The 15,491-nt window shown below is 38.5% G+C and overlaps 3 protein-coding genes across 3 annotated transcripts in view; 2 read left to right on the top strand and 1 right to left on the bottom strand.

Annotated features, from left to right (window-relative positions):
• LOC134819168 (small subunit processome component 20 homolog) overlaps nucleotides 1-12,969 on the top strand; it is a 36,349-nt gene extending 23,380 nt beyond the window's left edge. Inside the window, exons 20-34 of the mRNA XM_063828953.1 lie at nucleotides 360-462; nucleotides 953-1,123; nucleotides 1,325-1,854; nucleotides 2,043-2,145; nucleotides 2,321-2,446; nucleotides 2,651-2,948; nucleotides 6,095-6,195; nucleotides 6,336-6,408; nucleotides 6,525-6,610; nucleotides 6,931-7,000; nucleotides 7,175-7,326; nucleotides 7,449-7,572; nucleotides 8,069-8,173; nucleotides 11,640-11,753; nucleotides 12,489-12,969. Of these exons, the coding sequence (XP_063685023.1) occupies nucleotides 360-462; nucleotides 953-1,123; nucleotides 1,325-1,854; nucleotides 2,043-2,145; nucleotides 2,321-2,446; nucleotides 2,651-2,948; nucleotides 6,095-6,195; nucleotides 6,336-6,408; nucleotides 6,525-6,610; nucleotides 6,931-7,000; nucleotides 7,175-7,326; nucleotides 7,449-7,572; nucleotides 8,069-8,173; nucleotides 11,640-11,753; nucleotides 12,489-12,748 (2,416 nt within the window). The 3' untranslated portion in view covers nucleotides 12,749-12,969. The remainder of the gene's footprint in view (nucleotides 1-359; nucleotides 463-952; nucleotides 1,124-1,324; nucleotides 1,855-2,042; nucleotides 2,146-2,320; nucleotides 2,447-2,650; nucleotides 2,949-6,094; nucleotides 6,196-6,335; nucleotides 6,409-6,524; nucleotides 6,611-6,930; nucleotides 7,001-7,174; nucleotides 7,327-7,448; nucleotides 7,573-8,068; nucleotides 8,174-11,639; nucleotides 11,754-12,488) is intronic.
• Nucleotides 665-15,491, top strand: part of LOC134819171 (cytoplasmic dynein 1 light intermediate chain 1-like) — a 38,782-nt gene continuing 23,955 nt past the window's right edge. The window contains exon 1 of the mRNA XM_063828957.1: nucleotides 665-680. The gene's annotated coding sequence lies outside the window, so the exon portion shown is untranslated. The remainder of the gene's footprint in view (nucleotides 681-15,491) is intronic.
• LOC134819172 (uncharacterized) lies at nucleotides 8,099-9,678 on the bottom strand. Its single transcript, XM_063828959.1, has 4 exons — nucleotides 9,131-9,678; nucleotides 8,824-8,934; nucleotides 8,489-8,573; nucleotides 8,099-8,188 (listed from the first exon to the last, which is right to left on the bottom strand). Exons 1-3 carry the CDS (start codon nucleotides 9,612-9,614, stop codon nucleotides 8,491-8,493), a joined length of 678 nt encoding a protein of 225 aa, XP_063685029.1. The 5' UTR covers nucleotides 9,615-9,678; the 3' UTR covers nucleotides 8,099-8,188; nucleotides 8,489-8,490.

Genomic DNA, 15,491 nt, shown 5'->3' with positions numbered 1-15,491 from the left:
AATAGAATAGTGGAAAATAAATACAAGTACACCGTAGTTATTGTAAGAAAAGGCACCTGGGAACACAAAGCTTGGGAGTTGGACCCATATTGGTTTAGTCATACATCCGGACTCCAAAGGTGGCCTACATGATGACATTGATTATCGAATCAGGCTGAATTATCATTACAACCTGGAACCCTGTGTAGTATCTTGAGGACATAAACCTCTTTAACCAGAACGTTTGTTCGTAGTACAATATAACGTCTCCTGTGTCTCCTGTGTCTCCTGTGTCTCCTGTGTCTCTTGTCGTTAGTATCAGAGAACTATTTATTCTAACCCTTAACTTCAACTTGTCTCTAAACTTAACCCTACTCCAGGTACCAATTACACGTGCTGTCGTACACTATGCACCATCTACTGCTGCACACGGAGCTCAAGCCAGCTGATATAGACAACTCCACTTTGCAGACCATCGCCGAGGTTCGTGTTTTTACTGATTCAGGTCTAAATTGTTCGGGTTATCGTTTTCCTTCGTAGATTTGTTTCTATATTCTATAGTAATTATAGTAGTGATACAAATCAGATAATGTCAATTTTTGTATTAATCTAAGCAGTATATTATAATATATACTGCGTTTTAAACTGATTACAACAGTTAAAATCAATTACAACACAAATCTATTACATTTATTGAGGACGTTACAGAAGGAATAAATGTAATGTAGTTTGAGGATTTCTCACTCTCCTCACGACCAACAATGGCGTTTCTCTTGTCGCTAATGTATAAACTAGGTGTCCAATCCGGCTTCAACTTTTTTTTAAATCTGCGAATCTAGGTTTCGAAAAACAATCCGGCATTTTTCATGAAATCTGATCTTGAGAAAATTCGTTAAGTTCGACAATTGTTGTTTGTAACAATAATGTGCCCATTTTTTGCATTATTTTATAAAACATACCCCGTCCACCCCAGATTTGTGTAGACGGGCTAGTGGGCAGGACAGCAGCTGACAGAGACAGAGGCCACGACAAGAAGAACACCCTGCCTGAAGCTAAGAAGTGCTATAGTTCCCAGTGTCTGGAGATGTGTGCTACTGTGGTGGCAGTCTCTCAGTTGGAACTCCTCATGGACCCTGTTAAGAGGGTTCGTTAAGCTCGGTTATATGACAAGGGTTTTGAGGAGATTGTAGAGCTTTGAAGAATGTGAAATTTGTGCACTTGATCCTTATTTGGCATTAAGCCCCACTATTTGTTTGTGGACTCTTTAACTCGATGCTCCTCCTTTTATCATATCGTTGCCTAATAATACAGCACCCTCTCCGATAATACAGCACCCTCCCCTCAGATGGTACTGGAGACAAGAAGGAGCAAGACAATTATAAAGCTAGAAGACCTGCTAAAATGCATGGTGTCTGGTCTCCTCAAGAACCCTCTCATCACCCCCACCGTATCCATGGTCTTCTGTTACAGACTCCTCAACGACAGTATTGCTATTGAGAAAACTCGGAGAACCTCTGGGTTGATCGCACCAGAGAAGACTGATATCTACGAGATACCGGAAGCTCCGAAGCGGGACGGTGTAAAACCTAAGCTGATAAAAACGTCCAACATCCACCTTCTCCACCAGTTCTCCCTGCAGATCCTGTCAACTCTTCTGAAGCGAGGTGTGGTGACGACTAAGGAGCACGGGGAGCTCCTGGACCCTTTTGTAGGTTCTCTAACAGAGTGCCTGGCCTCTTCTGATGTCAAGACTCAAGTGTTGGCTGTGCGGTGTTTCTCACAGCTGTTCGAGCAGAATGTTCTACTGCCTAGGCTTTGTGAAAATGTTACTGAGCTGACCAAGTTTTCTTTTCATGTGCTCAGGAATAATTCCAGGTATGGTGTTACAGTTTTGAAGTCTTTACTATCTCAAATTAAATAAAGAATTCGATATTTTAAAAATCGATTTACGACTTCATTTATTTACTTAAAATCAATCCTAGCTACAACAACAAAAAAACAATATCATTATATCTGTCTGTTCACATGGCAGTCACTAAAACTAACTGCTTCAACCCTCGCAGGTCCACAAACTCTGGTCACATGTTGGAGCTCATCTTCTCCTCCTTCAAAATCTTAACCGTTATCTTGCGAGAGTACAAAGACTACTCCCTGTCAGAGCTAGAGGTTAAGACACTTTTTAATACTTTCAACACTACTATATAACAAATAATTTTCGATACGTTATTCAACTATTTATTTCCATTTGATCTTCACTGAGTCTATTCAGAAACAATCAGAAACTTAAATGAAAGAAACACCAAATCACGTAACTCAATAATAATAATAACGACTCAACCAGGTTAAGACACTGTTACAGTACATAGCAGATGATATCCACAACAGAAATAGACAAGCCACCGCCTTCTCCCTGCTCAAGTCCATTTTAACACGAGACATTGTGTTACCCGAGATCCCTGCGTTGTTGGTAAGTTTGGATTTTTGTAAATTTGAGTTTTAAACGAACATTATAGGCTATAAGTAATGAGTATATTATGTCCAAATGTCCAAATATGCACTTCTTTTCATTATAATATGAAAAAATTAACTCGAAATGAATTCAATTTCATACCATTTTGCATAGAGACAAGGTCAGATACAAAACAGCACCACTGATAAAAATAACCCTCAGGAGCGAGTATTCGAGATGAGCGTGGTGGGACAGTCTGACTTTGTCCGGACCCAATCCCGGCAAGTATTCCTCCACTACCTTCTCCACTACCCCCTGGGTAAGAAGCTCCGAAGCTACGTTGTGTCCCTGACAAAACAGCTGGAATACACCCACAAGGATGGGAGAATGTCCGCCCTCGAGCTCCTTGGTATGCTCGTCTCCAAACTTCCTCCCGATCTTCTTAAAGAATATTTCCTTGTGGTTTTCTTGTCACTGTCCACGATGCTGGTGTCAGATGAGGATGCTGAGTGTAGGAAAGGTGGGTGCCTTTTTAGGGTTTACTTTGTAATCGTCAGGGTAAAGAAGATATAGATCCAGATAAAATATATTAATCTATATTTTTATTGTGGATGATACTTCAATTTTAGGTGGTTTTCTGGACTATTGATCAATTACTAATACTCCAGTAGCAGGGAGGAGTTGAGTGTGCACTTCAATGTATAGAGTTTTTTACCGCCGCGAGCGAAGAGGCCGGGGGCTCAGCCCCCGGAAATTTTTTAACTGAATTATATCCTAAACCAATAAGGTATCAATACAGATTACAGAAGGTTCAAAGCAGTTGATAACACACTTGGTTATTAGTAATATTTTGATTTCAAAACATTGGACAAATTAAGATTAAAGATGGCACGAATTTTAAGTTATTTCGGATATCTCCAGTCTAAAGAGTGGCAGTATGGTTGAGTGTACGCTATTTGGTACTGGATCTTGATGTCGCATGATTCTAATATAATGATAAATGATGATTTTGTACCCTTCTGATTAAGACTGATGCTGATCCTCTAACTCTATTATTTCACTGACTGAGGTTTCAATTTCTGAACTTTATCAGCCTAGATGCCAAGTGGCTATCATCAGTCATCTAACATTATACATGAAGAATGAAGATACTAGATCAAAGTATCAAAGTCCATCATACCACGCTGATCATACCTGAGCGAGCTGAGGTTTTGTATTAGATAATTAAAGTTACGATTATTATAACTATACGATATACGATATACGTTATAACGCCTACTGGTTATAGTTTTAGTGTAGAGAAAAGTGGTTTCTAGGAATCTAGTTTCACAAGCATTTCTTAACCCGCCTGCTGACGTAACCTTGTCAGCCTAAAACGTCCCTAAAACTTGACCACTATAGGCATAAATTTGACCACTAGACATAAAGTTGACCACTAGACATATAAAACTTGACCACTAGACATAAACTTGACCACTTATTTTGCTTTCCACTTATTTTGCTTTTCACTTATCTCATGCTGTATAACTAATACTATGAGTAATATGTGCACATTATGTAATCTTATTGGGAGCTGATTGAGACAATTGACCACTACAAGTTGGTGTCTTACTGACCTCAGACTCAATTGTTAGTTAGTACAATGTTAGACTAAGTGGACAAATAAAAGGCTATCTTGGTACCCCAGGTAACTCCTACTCCGTTTTATGGATCTAGATTATAGAGTACGCTATATAAATATTGACCATATACCACACTAGATATAATCACAAACGATATCAATCTATTTTCATGTTTACTAGACCGGAACCAAACAGGAGAATTAAAATTATACTCAAAGGTTCTGAAATTTCCAACTGTTATGCTGGTTGCTAGATGGCAGAAAATTGTCTAAAAATTACCTAAACGTTTTGAAATTTCTGATTTCGTGCACTTGTCATTGAACCCTGTGATGCTACGATAAGGACACGGCAATAGTTATTGGATCACAAGCAGATACTATTTGTCGAACTAGAGTTCGACACGTACCGAAGTTCGACAGGGTTGATTTCTGGCGAACTTAAGTTGTCGAACTAAAGTGCGAATCTTATCAGATAATTGTCACAAACGATCTATAGTTATTGATTTGTGTTTTGCTTGTTATTGAACAATGGACCGCTTTCTAAAACTTACTGGGCGGCGAGAGCACCTTTGATCTAGGCGAGATACTGGCCGGGGTGTGGTTTGATTATTTCTAAGAAAAAGGAATTCCGATCATTTCTTAGTTCTTTTATTTTCTTATTTTGTATATTCTTTGTCAGTGCAGTTTTTTTCCTGCTCATTTTGGGTTAAATTGACTACCAGTTAAAGGTCAGGGGTTCAGAGTGGGACTAAATTAAATTATACAACTTTCTTAGATTCAATATTAAATTGCAGTTAAATTGTGGCTAAAGCTGCCAAGTTGTAAATTTTTAACCGTGTTAAAAATTTTAAATGAAAATTAGGCATTACCCGGAAAATTGGTTAAGATAAGGAGCAAATTATTATATAACATTGTTCATGAACTAATTAGTGCTGCACGGTGTATAATCAAAAGTAAAGACTTTTGTAAAATTCAAGCGTACTCCATTTTACCGATTTATAAAAATTTCACATGAAACGAACTTAAATCATGATTCTAAATTGCCTCTGACCTTCACAGACCCACAATTTTGAGCAGGATCAATATTTTGATGTAAAGAGGGTCTGATGGCAAAATTTAAGATCATGTCATGAGTTATGTCATATTTGGTGTCGGATGATATGATTTGAGATCAATTTCACATCATCATGGGACATGAGCCGATCAAATTGAATATTTAACAAATATATGATATCTAACTTAGCACTGCAAATACATTATATTTCTACAAAATGTATCTAGATTATATTTTTTTACTCGCACCCCAGTGAAAATCGGTTTTTCTGAATTTTTCCAAAAATAAGCATTTTGGGCCTTCATGACCTTCACATAATAATATAAACATGTGCATTGCGGTCATTTTAAGCCCAATTTTAAGTCTCTAAGACCTTCAGAAGCTGAATGTGAAATATGGGCGTGGCCCCACAGGGTTGGGACTAGCAACACAACATGCGGCGCTCGTTGATTTGAGTTACCAATGAACTATGTATTTAACCCGATTCAGCAGCAAAAAAACTCTATACATTGAAGTGCCTACTCAACTCCTCCCTGCTACTGGAGTATAACGTAAAATCTAGGATATCACCTATTTTATACCACACAGTCCAGGTATTCGACCTCCTAGTTGAAATGTATTTTCCACCTTATCGGACCTTATTTGGGCGGAAATTATGTGGACGGAAATAATTTTGGGCGAACTTCAATATGAACGCAAACATTTCTTAGAACGTACATGGTAGCTGGACTATAATTTGGGCGGACATAATGTAAACGCTGAGACCTCCAACGCATGCGTTATGTCTGACCAAATAAAGGCTTTGGAAATAAAGCATAATTCATAAATCTAGTTCAAAGAGATCCTTCTAGTGGATACTCTCACCTCGTACATAGTCACCCAAAGCAAGGTGGGCATCCATTTCATTACCATCCATTTTTACCGGAGTAAACACATAATCAATTCTGATGTAGAAATTCAAATCAAGCTCACAAATAATGTTTGATTTTAGGTGCGGGTATAACTGTAGCGGATCTGGTCAGCAGAGCAGGAAATGATAACCTGAGAGAAAAGGTCTGGAGTCTGACTGCTGCCTGGCTAGCTGATAAGAAGGTTGCCTGACTGGTGTTACCTCACCTTATTCTTATATTTGTTTTAACCTGTTGCGCTAATTTATTAAAGTTGTTAAATTAGAGCCATTGATCATGAATTGTATCTTCGTTCAAACCCTTACGGTTGTAATGTATTTTCAGCTGAAACACAAATACCTAGCAGTCCTGCTGATGGACTCTCTTTCTAAACATCTCACTACCAAACGTGCCGCAGGTACTTCTTTAACTTTGTGTATCTCTGAGGAGTTGATATACTGGTGTCTGGTTGGTTAATTAAAACAACATATCCTGTTTTAGTGTTAATGAATATTAAAATATAACTTGTTTCAGTGCTGATAGAGCAGTTGGTAGGTGTTGTGAACACGTTTAGTGTATGGGAGGGAAAGGAGGATAACGCTACCTCCACCAGGGACCAGGTAGCTTTTAGTTTCCAGCCAAGTTTAACTTTACTGGTACGCTAGTACGCTAGTACACTAGTACGCTGGTACGCTGGTACGCTAGTCCGCTAGTCCGCTAGTCCGCTTGTCCGCTAGTACACTAGTCCGCTAGTACACTAGTCCGCTAGTCCGCTAGTACACTAGTCCGCTAGTCCGCTGGCGATACAACCACACAATTCAAGCGGATTTAAAATTTGAACCATCCAAGAAAGTTTTGACCTCTTTTTAATGTACATGAATAACCTCAAACTTCATTTTTACTGTATTTTTACTCGATTTAACCTCATTTCTCTCCTCAGATAGTTTACACGGGTGTCCTGACCCTCCTGAAGTTAAATAACATGTCAGCCCTTCCTATCTCCGTGTACGGTTAGTGCTGTAAACTGTAAAGTTATAAATCAATTTAAAATAACATTCTTTGATAAAACTGGAGTAAACTTAACATATCTCTGTAATCCTTTCTGACTCACTTAAAAGTGTAGATAATCGCGCATATTGAACAGTTAAACTGGTCCCCGAATCAAATAACCCCTACCTCCCCAGATCGGCTACAAGAGTTGATGTCCTATCCTCACCAGTGGGTCAGACTGGCTGGATGCCAACTTCTCGGACATCTCCTGTCTGGACACAACTGTAGAACTGTACTTACAGCAGCTCCTTCCAGTCAGATTCTAGGAGTCAACCCCAGACACAAGGTTACATTTTGGAAACAATTTTACTTAATTTATTGTTATAATTATCAATTTTATTAACCACAAAAAACATATTTCCTACTAAATTATTTAGTTTTTAGTAACGTATCCCTACTCTTGTTCAGGTGGACGAGCTGATAAAGCTGTGTTTACTGCAACTCAAATCTACCAATGTGCTCCCTGATCACGCGCTACAGATTGTTAAGAATGTGGTGTGGCTCACTTCTGCTCTGCTTTTCTCCCCGGATGGTTTGCAGAGGAGTTTTATTAATTAATTCTATAAATTAATTCTATATTAATTAATTCTGTATTAGTTAATTCTGTATTAATAATTCTGTATTAATTAATTCTATAAATTATTTTTATGAACTAATTCTGGTTATCAAATATTTATTGATGACGGTGTTCATCATAAGATCATAGAGCAGCATATTCTTATCAAATGGTGGCAACGTCTCACTCTGCCGCAAGCTTAGAAATGAAACATTTTCTTTTTAAATTTATTAGTTTGAGTGGCTAACAGTGTTAACATTTATTTTATGTTTCAAAATAAATTAATCATAATACTCCTTTTTGAGTAAAATTTCAAATAATTTCCCCCTGTTGATAACCATGCCAGGCGACATTGGTTTAAAGAAAAAATATGTAATCAATTAAAATATTAGTTCATGATAATATCTAAAAAGTTAAATCTGTTCCTAACAATAGCATGTGATTCACATCAAGTTTCAATCTATCCTCCCAGATAACACTGAAGAAGGATTGTTATCTACACATGATCTGATTCACCGTCTGGTGGTGGTCGCTAGTATTGAGTCTTCTCAAGATCCAACCAACACTCTCAAGCGAGGTAGCACTTTTATCTCTGTAATGTAAAACATAAATTAGTATTTTATAGGTAAAATATGAAGTCACGGATTTGTTTAAGAGATTTTAAACATTAGGGCATGCAAAATGGGACTACCTCACGTACACTTTCATTATTAAATTTACTTTAATAATTACATTTTTTAAATTCGTTACCAAGATACACAGTAAAGATTGGTTAATAAAGATGAAGAAAAATTTAATGAATCACGAAATAAATGTCAAACTTAATCAACAAGTTTAAGAATTTGGCGTTTATGAAAGTATAAGATGGCTTGGTTACCGGAGCTTTCTTTACCACTAATCGTCACAAGGATCGTCATTGTGATTTTCTTTGAAATGTTGGATAATACCTCTGGTCATCTTAACACCGATAAATTCGTCTGAAATTAATTTTAAATTGAACTGATAACTGAAGATCGATGGCTTGTTGGAACTTAATTAAATCATGTTACCGACTAAAAGTTGTGACATATAGAACTCGTTATATTAAATAAGAGACACGGATAAGTTTTAAAATAGGGTTCACGTGATAGAAAAATATAGCTGACCCCACTATTTACAAATAATGTAAGGTTGAGATATGAAATCAAATCTTCGGTGAAAACATTGAGCTTAAAGAAATTTGCTTACCCCACATGTTTAGAATGTCGCTAATCTGGGCGCCACATTCCGCCTTACCAACATCATGTTTCTGTAAGTGATTTATAACTCCCTCTGTGACGTTTACTCCAACGAATTCCTCTGAAATGAACAAGTTTTCACAATACTTCGGATTGATTGATTGTTTAAACTTAGATAACAAAATAACAATTGCATGGGTGAAACTTGCAGACATAAGTGTCGTGGTCATTTGAATAATTGCTTGATTCTGGACAAATATATTAAGTAGGAACATATAACACTGGATAGTTGGCTACAATAATTCTATATATCTCACCCAGTAAATCCCATGACCAAGACTTCAAATCATCAAGTAGTTGCCCAGTAAATATTTTATGATAGAACGATTCTGTATATAGAATGTCCCACATAGTTATATTACTGAACTTTATCGCCCCTTTCAACTGAGATTTAGTGTCCGTCAATTCTACAGAGCATGTGTTCAGCTCTTCTTCAGTCAGGTTAGATCTGGTGGTTACAGTCTCCAGGCTTTTTCTAGTCCTACTAAGCTCATCTTCAGTCCGGTTACACCTGCCAGTTACAGACTCCAGGCTTTCTCTAGTCCTATTCAGCTCATCTTCAGTCCGGTTAGATCTGGTGGTTACAGTCTCCAGGCTTTCTCTAGTCCTATTCAGCTCATCTTCAGTCCGGTTAGATCTGGTGGTTACAGTCTCCAGGCTTTTTCTAGTCCTACTAAGCTCATCTTCAGTCCGGTTACACCTGCCAGTTACAGACTCCAGGCTTTCTTTAGTCCTATTCATCTCATCTTCAGTCCGGTTAGATCTGGTGGTTACAGTCTCCAGGCTTTTTCTAGTCCTACTAAGCTCATCTTCAGTCTGGTTACACCTGCCAGTTACAGACTCCAGGCTTTCTCTAGTCCTACTAAGCTCATCTTCAGTCCGGTTACACCTGCCAGTTACAGACTCCAGGCTTTCTCTAGTCCTAATCAGCTCATCTTCAGTCCGGTTACACCTGCCAGTTACAGACTCCAGGCTTTCTCTAGTCCTATTCAGCTCATCTTCAGTCCGGTTACACCTGCCAGTTACAGACTCCAGGCTTTCTCTAGTCCTAATCAGCTCATCTTCAGTCCGGTTACACCTGCCAGTTACAGACTCCAGGCTTTCTCTAGTCCTAATCAGCTCATCTTCAGTCCGGTTAGATCTGGTGGTTACAGTCTCCAGGCTTTCTCTAGTCCTACTAAGCTCATCTTCAGTCTGGTTACATCTGCCAGTTACAGACTCCAGGCTTTCTCTAGTCCTACTAAGCTCATCTTCAGTCCGGTTAGATCTGGTGGTTACAGTCTCCAGGCTTTCTCTAGTCCTACTAAGCTCATCTTCAGTCTGGTTACATCTGCCAGTTACAGACTCCAGGCTTTCTCTAGTCCTACTAAGCTCATCTTCAGTCCGGTTACACCTGCCAGTTACAGACTCCAGTCGACCTGTTACTGTTTGTAACTCTTCTTGTGTGCTATCCAGTTTTTTGGTGACTGTAATCAATTCTTCTCTCATCGCATTAAGTTTCACATCTTTTTTTTCAAGCTGACTCTCCTTGAATTCTCGTATATATCCCATATCACACGCAGTAACTTCAACCACAGACCCAGATCTTGCCTTTTCCAGTACGTCCTCCCAGCGAAGTGTTCTACTACCAATAGTCTCCTCTACTTCAGCACACAAACCTCCGTCTGATATTCTTTTTATCGTACCCGAGCTGAGGATTTCATTATACAGATTAAATCTGTACAACTGACCACCAAATATCCAACTACTACCGTAGTTTACCAGTCTATTAAACCACACAGTCCCGCTAGAGTGTAGTTCTCTCCAGTTCCCGGATGAAGTCTGGCCACTAGCTGCTAGTTCCCCGTCCAGGTAGATCTGAATACTCCGTGAGGAGGAGGACCAAGTCAGACAATAATGGAACCATTCTCCGGCCGGGGTATTGAATTTACTGTGTGAGTTCTCTAAAACCGTATCACCTAGTACTCTGTTGTATTCCCCGTCAGATCCAGTCAGTATCTCGAAAGCAGTAGAGCTGGTTTGGTAATGAAACACGACTGGGTAGGAGGATGAGGTGTGCACTCTCTTAATCCAGGTACACAGGGTTAAAGCATTACGGAACGGGGACATATTGTGGCTGAAGCTTATGTAGTCTCTTACAGTGGTCCCAAACTGCAGGGCAGTGTACTTTCTGTCCACTGTTTTAGCAACGGGAGATACTATGCAGATTGTGAGAACGAATAGGAGAAACATTTTGGAAAGTTTCAACTTTCAAGTCAGAAATAAAACTAGGGTTGATTTCTCGAGACTGTATTCACGAGGTTAACAGGACAATGTAATCTAGAGAATCTGATTACTGCAAATGTGAATTTTACCAGAACCGGAAAAGTTTTAGCGTTATATAATCTAGCAGGGTGGCACGACAAAGCCCAGCTGGTATGAACCAGAAATCTGACGATTTATCTTACATATTCTAATATTAATTTTACATATTCTGTATGTTAATACCTGGATTCACCAGAAGTTCATTAACATAAATGCCGATAACATTGCTCTCGAGTGATTAGGGGACTTCTTACGATTATATGGTACAGAATATTGTCTCAGATGCTACGCTACTCGACAAATTAACGATATTTTTAGTGGCGCAGTTCCAACTTTTTGAAACATTCTAATGTGTACAATCGTGTATATAGCCCTGAGATGTGTAAAAGTAGAAAATTAAGCAAATGTCTCGAGATATAGAGTACGCACTTATTCTCAGCTACACGTGTTATCCTCTATCAGGTATCATACTAAAATGGGTAGGAGCGGTGGTGAACACGGTAGATAAAGAAGTACTGGCACCCCACCTGCCAGCACTGGTAGCACCTGTACACAGAGAAGTCAAAAACAGCACAGGTAAATGTTTGTTCGTCAGTTTGTTCGTTAAATTGTCTGTTTTTGTTCGTTAATTTATATTCTTTAAACGGTGCAGTGAATTGTCTGACATGACAGATACTACCACAAAGTTATTTGCTCTCATTATTAGACACAATAACAGTGTTCATAGATTGTTGTAATCTTTTGGCGTCTAAAATTTGAGTTTATTTTGTTTAGTTCTCGGTTCGCTTAAAGTAACCTCAGCAAGTTTATATCGAATTATTAATATTCAGGGGGAGCTTTAGCTTGTTTCAATAAGATGCGACTTCTGTCACCTCTCTGCGACAGGAGCCTATTTCAATAGGATGCAACTTCTGTCGCCTCTCTGCTACTTTTGAACGTTAATGATGGCCGATAGGAACAAATTTCCCTGACTTAATAATTAAGTTATGAAGTAATTACCCGTTAGGAGACACTGATTAGGTTATAAAATTTATGGTGGCGACACTTCCCTCCCAAATGGTTTTATCTGTTTTTATGTTGATTTTCTCTCTCGATTTTTATCAATTATAAGTACTACTAATTTTTATAATATATTCCCACAAGTGGAGGTTACTCCACATAATATTATTTTATAAAAACCGACCGTCAGTTAATTTATTAACCAAATTATTCCACATCCACGTTGCAGTTCTCCATGATACTTTAAATTCCTTACACAATAAGTGAACACGTTTTCTTGGATACCTGCTAAACAACCTGTCTCATTACCAGGTCCGGTGTGTGATATGGCAACCGAGGTGATGTCGTTCCTTCGGGACAGACTTGGTAACGAGACCTTGTCTCAAGCTCTAATAACCGCTGATAAGACCCGGTCAGAGAAAAAGAGGAAGAGAAAGAGAGAAACCGCTCTTGCTGCCATTGCTAACCCTGAGTCTCACGCCAAAAAGAAGGTTAAAGTGAATTTGGCTAAGCGGGAAAAGAGGAAGGAGAAGTATAAGAAGTTGAAAGCGAAACAGTTTAAATCTCATTGATTGTGTAGATTTGTAGTTAATTTAATCCGATATGAAATTTCAGATAGGGCGGAAGGAGTATGAGTTTTTAGCTGGATTTTTGACCAATATTTTTAAACCTGACTTTTTCTTACTGATCAACCTGCTAACTTAATTTTAAGTAAGTAGGTTAATAAGTAAGTTAATTATTGTATGGTTTCTTAATATTAAACGGGGTAGCTGATTTCTTACTAAATTATTACTTTAATTTATTTACATTTTAACTGTTGACTGGCGATGGTATGACTCTTTTAATCTCTAAAGCTTTAATATGATAGTTACAGGATTTCTTCACGTGATTTCTTTATCTGTTATCAGTAATTTTACTGTTATAATATGGGTTCCTCGTTTTAAGATTGTTTCACAGTTACCAATGAGTTTTGTTTCTTACTAGAAGGTAGCCAAAAGTTTCAGTCCTTCAGAATATCAATAATGACCAGGTCATTTAGTATTTTCATCGCCAATAATTTAACAATATTGGAGTCTACAAAACTTGAAACTTGGACCACTTAAAATTCAACAGTAGGGTAGATCTAGAGTCTAGACGGGTGATGTGCTATACCTTTCGCAACATGACAATAAAAACATGGCAAACCTAGCATAAGCAAGCCCGAGCGTGCTAAATCACTCTACAGTCAACCTTCGAGATTGTTCTAAAAGGGCCCCCGATGGTTGTAACCAACTTCAATCGATGTATTTTCGGACGCTGATTCCGAATCTCCCCCCATGACATAGTCTACTGGAATGATTCTTCGGAATTTCGCTGGATTGTACAACTTTCGTCTTGGTAGATTCCAAACACAAGGAAATTTTCCTTCTGGTTGGTAATATACTCAATGATGGAAGTATAGTGTATTGGCTATGCCCCGCTTACTAGTTTAGCTCTTTCTAGTCCCCTGCTACACGGCATGTAAACAGGGATTGGCTAGTTAGAGGCGGTCCGTGTAGGCCTTACACTGTGCTTTCAGCAATACTCATAGGGTTAAAATGCTCTCCTGACGAGATATTGGCGAAAAACTGTATCGATCACGTGATATGACCGTATAAGGAAGTTAGTATAATGTCTCCTTAGGGTTAGGGTTTCAGCATATGTTTTTGTTAAGGATTGGGTTAGGGTTAGGGTTGGGATCAGATTAGAGGGTTAAGGTACCGAAAACTCGTTCAGAACCAGCTAGAGAATGGGTTAAAAAAGTCACCTGACAGTCGAGTGTACTGTAGAGTGATTAATCATCATCCAGAAATTTGAGGACTTCGACGCGCTGCGCGAACTAGCAATCTTGCTTTGCATCGTCGATCGTTGCTCTGCTTCGCAGAGCAACCATCTCGATGGGTTGACATCGTCAATCAACACAGAAATTGACCATTGTTGATGGTCTGGCCCGGCGCGCGCTATTTCGTAGCACTTGCCATCGGGCCAGTTATATTTTGAGAAGAAAGCGGCGCGCGCTACTTCGAAGAGATTTAGACGAGTAACATCCGTCAACACAGAAACCTTTACTGGCTGGGGCCTATCTCCAGAAGTTGCTCTAACCAGAGCCCTCTCGCTTGCAGTAGCGCGCGACCACCGGAGGGCGGCAAAGATCCTACTTGTGAAACAAGCGCGTCACGCAGTACGCGTAGGCACATGGCTATGTGAACTCCAGAAGTAGAATAAAAATAAAAACTTTCGTTTTTTTTCTTTAAAACTTTCGCCTCGTAAAAATAACGTCCCATACAAAGAAATTCAATGAAGCAAAATTTTGAATGAAATGAGTTGAGAAAATGAAAATTTTCAGCTATTGCGAAAAGTTTTGTAGGTTTACAACCTACCAGGACGCGCGCCGAGTTGGACTCGTCGACGTAACGGTCCAATACATGGAACATCATATTTTACGAGTATCACCCGTTAAGAAAAGTTTCATTTCGGGCCAAATAAAATTGTTTAAAATTAAACTTTTTGTTTAAAAAAAGCAACATTTTCGCTTTAATGAAAATGCTGCAAGCTATGAGCACGTTTGTTCGCTGCGCGTGTTTTTTGCGCAAACTTTTAGTTTTGGTCTTAATTATAACTTCCACATTTTGCAGTTTCAGCTAACTAAAATATAAAAATGCATTAATAAAATAAATTTACCGTGAACATTGACAATTGAAGCATTGCTCTATCCATAGCCCTTTCGTTTGCAGTAGCGCGCGAACACGTCACGCAGTACGCGTAGACTCATGGCTAGGTGAAATTGAAGCACAATTAGCAAAATTTGTAATTTTTCTAATCTTTGGCTTGTTGCTTATGATTTTAATAGTTTTTTGTATTTTAAAATAGCTTTAACAGGTTGAATCGCTTTATTAAAGCAAAAATTTTTAATTGTACTAATTTAAAAAAATTGTTGAGTCCAAATTTGAAATTGCAAATTTAAAATTGGGCGGAGCTCAGCCTGTAATATAATTTTGCCTTTATCTTCATTCTGTTTATGAACAGAAAAAGCTTGATTCACGATGTCAACCACTCGCAGGTCGGTGAGGCCCAATTGTGAATTGTGAATTTTGCTGATTTACCGAGAATAATTATTTGATGCGTGGGCCGTGGCGTGGCCCAGTATATAGTGCATCGCGCTACGAAGAAAAAGCTTAATATCTTTTTACTTTTAGCTTGTAGGTTTATAACCTAGATATGACAGAATTCTTTTATCTTTATTAATATTTTGAGATAACGTGCAAACAATCTTGTGTCATGATCTACTCAAATAAA

The sequence above is a fragment of the Bolinopsis microptera genome, chromosome 8, assembly GCF_026151205.1.
Source record: "Bolinopsis microptera isolate Bmic1 chromosome 8, MBARI_Bmic_1.0, whole genome shotgun sequence".
Lineage (NCBI taxonomy): Eukaryota > Metazoa > Ctenophora > Tentaculata > Lobata > Bolinopsidae > Bolinopsis > Bolinopsis microptera.
The sequence above is the reverse complement of the archived record's forward strand: the minus strand, read 5'-3'. Positions and strand labels throughout refer to the sequence as shown.